This window comes from Lampris incognitus, chromosome 11 (assembly GCF_029633865.1).
Source record: "Lampris incognitus isolate fLamInc1 chromosome 11, fLamInc1.hap2, whole genome shotgun sequence".
Taxonomy (NCBI): Eukaryota; Metazoa; Chordata; class Actinopteri; order Lampriformes; family Lampridae; genus Lampris; species Lampris incognitus.
Window position 1 is genome coordinate 35,995,215 of NC_079221.1, and position 5,121 is coordinate 36,000,335.

Sequence of the window (5,121 nt, forward strand, 5' to 3'; positions counted from 1 at the left end):
GCAATGGCCTCAGCTGTTATGGTGTTTAAATGTCACAGTGTTTATAGTGTCATTTCAGTTTCTCAAAAACAAGGTGGTGTGTGTGCATGTGTGTTTGTGTTGCTAATACTGCCTCTGATGATCGAGGGCCAATCCTGTCACATCAAAACCATGACACGCAAAGAGAGCATAGAGAGGTATCTATTGAAGCACAATTTATTTTTTATTAAATGTGCAAATGACAGTTATGTATAACAGGGACTAAGGGGGGAGACGGTCTAAAAGTCCTGGACGCGGCGGAGGGACCCCACGGTGGGATGCATGGCTCCCCACTCGGTGAAGCGGCGGTACTCTCCTCTCTCCAGCAGGTACTGGTGGCCCCGGTAGTTGGGGTGCTCAAAGAAGACCCAGGCGCCGTCCATCACGTGGGCGGAGGGGACCTCGCGGCAGCGCCAGTGGTCGGGCAGGTTGGACACGTCCTCGGTGAACTCCTGCATCTGACCGCTGAAGTCGGGACGCTCATAGACACGCACCTTGAACTGGCCAGTGGTCTGCGAAAAAACAAAAGCAAGGGCAGGATTTCAGCGTCACCCACTGACAATCAATCTCTCTCTCCCACGCAGGTTGAGGGAACACCAATGTACACCAAAGAGCGGAGAAAGTCAGCCGAGGTTCTTGAGAGGTTGGAGAGGGGTCTGAGTTAACCGTCTGCCTGGCAGCAAAACATCAGGGAACAGCTTTTAATAATGAAAACTCATCCGTTTTCCATGAAAAAACATATGCATGCTATGATAGGCGATGACATAACCTCTATATCTATCTGATGTATTGCCAACACAAGTAATCTCACAGCTTTTACTTTTTGTGAAAGACTAAACTTCTCCCTCCATATCTAGACTTGAACCTGGACGATTGCATAGATCATTTCCCTCTTTAGCTTCTGCAGTCTCTGTACATGAGGAAAGAAAGCACCAAACATGGATATGACGAGGAGCAGGGAGGTGGGCCGGCTATTTTTGGAGTTCATGCCTATTTATGTCTCTGGCTTTACATATTTTTACCCAAGGCAGGCGGACTTCCAGTATCCTTCAATGCCGTCCCCAAACATTTCCCATCCCCTGATATAATGATGAAGACATATGTCACACTGGAAATGTTTTCAGTTATGACGTTCGTGGCGTGTAAAACACCCATCACTCGTGAGCGTCCAGAGAAATAGAGTGAGACAAGGTGAACAGCAGAATTACCTAGCATGTTGAGAGCAATCGATTCTGTGCATAACTGTAGTCCACTGACTTCCGGTTTCTGCTGCAGTGGTCAGTATCCTCATCCTCATAATTGTGGATGTAACTTGATATGTACAACCTAAAATTTTTCACCCGTTTGCTGGTAGGTGCAGGTGAACGTTTGTCGACAATTGTGTGCATGTCGTCGACATTTATCCGCGGTAAATCTTGCAGGCATCGTGAAAGAATATGCCATTGTCAATAGCACATGCCAACAAACAGGTAACTGGTATGACCGCTGCAGTAGAAACCGGAAGTCAGTGGACTACAGTTATGCAGAGAGCCGATTCCCATCACTGGACTCAAAACCTTTCTAGTAAATGATAAAATGGCTCTTTTGGCCATCTTGGTTGACAGATTAAGGAACTCACGTTTCGAATGATGCGGCAAGACCTGATGCTGTCATTGTAGCCCATCCAGCGCTGGTAGTCGGGGTACTCTCCTTTGGTGAGGACGTACTGGGAGCCCATGTAGTTGGGCCTCTCGTACATCACCCAGCAGCCGCTCTCCACCCGGACTGAGTTGCAGCGGTTGAAGTGGGTGTTGAGCTCGGGACAGTCGCTGTTGCACTCATAGTTGCGACCTTGGAAGTTTTTGTCTTCATAAAAGACAATCTGTAGGTAAAGAGGAAAGAGAGGTGTGATGGAGGACACACGTTATCTGGTGTGCACCTTGTCTTACATAAGCAGAACTAAGACTGAATTCTGCTGCCATATCCAGATGGTCTTGGAAGTAAAAAGCAACTCATTGCTTGCTTAAATGACACAGGCCTTGCACTCAGGCATAGCAATTTCAACAGCACCAAAACAAGGCTTAGCAAATTGCTGAACTTGAGTTGCAGATAACGACACCTCACACTTGATAACAATTCTTTGTAAAAGAAAAAAAGAAAAAAAGACTGATCGATACAGGCAAGCATTAGCCTTGCTTGACGGCCTACCTTTCCTATACGATCCATGTTTGGGGCCAAGAATTATGTCTGATAACAAATTGTTTATAACCCCCTTTCAAATGCACCGTATTGCCCACTGGCCTGGTCCAGATTTATATATATGCGGGTACATTCAAATGCACTGCCAGGGGAATCACTCGTTTGTATAGCCTCAGCGTTTATATCTGCACAATGGCTGATGCTGCAACTGTTTTAAACATTCGCGGCTTTATACAACGTTTACCGGCTATTGTGAGGCAAAGGCTGAGCTTTCTATCTTACAATGCATGATTCGAGAAAAGATTTATTGATCCAATTAAATTGTTTTCCCTGCAGCTGGTCCTGAGGCAGCGACTGTGAAGTTGGCTTCTGGCCACATGGCTCTGTCGTGTAAGCTTTACCATCTGTGTTGGAGTGGACAGGTGCACCGTCAGGCCCCACCCTCCAAACACAGCCACCTCACCGCCTGCAGCCCCACGCTAATGTTTTGCCCCTCAGTCCAGACGGCAGTCTCATTAATGTCCTTATTAGCCTTTGCATTTAACAGCCAAAGACTTTGCTACACAGCTCTCAAGTGTGGCAATAGTAAGGACATGAAATTTGCTGCGTCGCTGTGGAAAAGGTTGATCTGCTGCTGGTTGCAAGTTATGCAACTCGACTGTTGATCTTACCGACTACGAGCATAAAACACTTAATTGCAAATGTCTACCAAGTAATAAACTTAAAATAAAATGTTTTTTACTGTTTTGAAATTGTTTAACACTGGTGTAAAATCTTACAAGGAGATTTTAATCACATTTTTTGTTTTGTTGTTGAAGATATCAAGGAATTACCCACAAAACAAAAATCCTGCATGTCTCTAGTACACAGTATAGTATGGTGGTCTTGAGGTAATTCAGTCATTGTAATACTAATGAATGTTTTTAAATTTATTAGTTTGTTCATTTAAGAAGAAAAAACAAAAGTCACTTTATTGTGTCATTGTATTCTTACAGTGAATGTGTTCTCTGCATTTAACCCATCCTGTTGTATAGGAGCTGTGGGCAGCTGCAGCACCCGGGGACCAACCCCAGTTCTTCTTTCCATTGCCTTGCTCAAGGGCACAGGCAGGAGTATTAACCCTAACATGCATGTCTTTTTGATGGTGGGAGGGAGAACCCCCACGCAGATATGGGGAGAACATACAAACTCCACATAGAAAAGACCTGGGACAGCCTGGGGTTCGAACCCAGGACCTTCTTGCTGTGAGGCCACAGTGCTAACCACTGGGCCACCGCATTTCTTAGTTTATCCTTTTATTCATTTAACCTTCACATACACTTAAATATGTGAGTATTGATTTAGTGAAGTGTTGTTGGTCTTGAGCCATATGTCTGAATGAACACTGTTCATCAGCACAACTGAATGGTTTAGCCATCAACAATAGCTCAGCGTCAAACAGCCAGGCCACATTTGTAGCTTGTATGATCCCGTAATTGTATTTTGCTTTAGCATATAATGTCTTTCAATGCCTGTTGCGTGGCTCTAAATAAAACACAGAAATTATAAAATAAATATTTATCAGAATAACCAAGGAGGTACTTATTTCATTTTAATTTCCTCCTCCCCAGAGAAGGACCAGGGACCTTTGAGAAACACACTCCTGGATATTACGGCTGTCTATGTCATCTGACAGCTCCACGGCTTGCCAAATTAAATGTCATCTTCCATACAGTCCTAGTTTGTACCACTGGCCTGAATAATCACAGACAGATCAGTGTCATCATTTGTGTTACTGTGAAATGTAGTTGCTTTTTCATCATCTTAAAAAAATCATAACAATGTTATGTAAAGAACATTTTGCTATTAAATGATATTAGTGCTCTCTTACCAGTGTTAGCATAATTGTGCCACCCCCAAACTTTTACTAATGCATCGTCCCTCACTTGTAGCCAAATAAACAACATATAACTTTACCCCGCTATTCTAGCTAAACAAGGTGTGTTGTAAATGCACATACACAATTATGACATTAGATGGAGGTAATATCAGAAAAGCACGTTTTTTCTCTGATATTCGTGACTGTATGTTTGTGTGACTTCAGCCCCTGCAACATTCACCGAAGCCCATCCATGGATCGAGGATTTACTGAAAACCCTTGTAGTCTGGGTGTTTGGACAAGATTTACACCTTGACACAGTCACAGTCTTTCCCCCAACCATGACCCCATACCCTATTCACTGAGTCTATTTGCTTCCTTTGCCCTATTTAACATCAAAACTGAAGTAAACACAAATATCGGCAATGCTGATTGGTTGTTTAGCTGATCAAACATGTTGAAGATCTCCTGGATTGTCACCTTGCCGTGGTGGAGAAGCTTGTGTGTACCAATGATCCCAAGAGCTATGCTGTCCAGAGCTTGGCTCCTGGTAGGGTCACCCAAGGTGGATAGGTCGGGGGGGGGGGGGGGTTCCAGACGAAGCATGATCCAACAAAGACCTCAATGGCGGAACTGGCGGAGGATGTCTCCAGGTCACAACAGCAGCGAAGGTGTATGAAGGCTGCAACAGAGGGTGGTCCCTAATCATCTTGGTTCTCCATGCCATTAGACTCTGGCCACCCCCTGCCAAGGACCGTGTGGTGGCTGCAGGTGCATCAGCCTCTCCACGTAAAAAGCTGTCATGCACAGGCGTCCTCCCATTATGCAGCTCCAGGATCAACCTCTACAACCACCTGAGGACCCAGAGGGACCCAGAGGAACCCAGAGGGAGGACAGTCATACTCGACCCCGAGTGACCACACATGAACCATGCTGAAAGAGGGGGGATCGGTGGTAGCTATAAATGTATATAACAAAATCGCTGTGCTCTTGTCATCCCACAGATCATCCAAAGGACGGCGTTATTATAATCAGTTCTTGATAATCAATAAAGGTTGCCTTTGCAG

General features: G+C 44.9%; 1 protein-coding gene across 1 annotated transcript; it reads right to left on the reverse strand.

The window, feature by feature from the left end:
• Positions 1-257: 257 nt before the first annotated feature.
• Positions 258-2,229, reverse strand: LOC130121293 (gamma-crystallin M2-like). The gene is made up of 3 exons (XM_056290187.1): positions 2,206-2,229; positions 1,637-1,879; positions 258-530 (listed from the first exon to the last, which is right to left on the reverse strand). The coding sequence occupies exons 1-3, from the start codon at positions 2,221-2,223 to the stop codon at positions 258-260; spliced, it is 534 nt and encodes a 177-aa protein (XP_056146162.1). The 5' UTR covers positions 2,224-2,229.
• Positions 2,230-5,121: the final 2,892 nt, after the last annotated feature.

What these genes read in the sequence shown, in the direction of transcription:
- LOC130121293 (XM_056290187.1), bottom strand. An exon ending in CTTGCCGCATCATTCGAAAC is followed by an intron (nt 531 to 1,636) that starts GTGAGTTCCTTA and finishes GTTTTTTCGCAG; the next exon opens with ACCACTGGCCAGTTCAAGGT.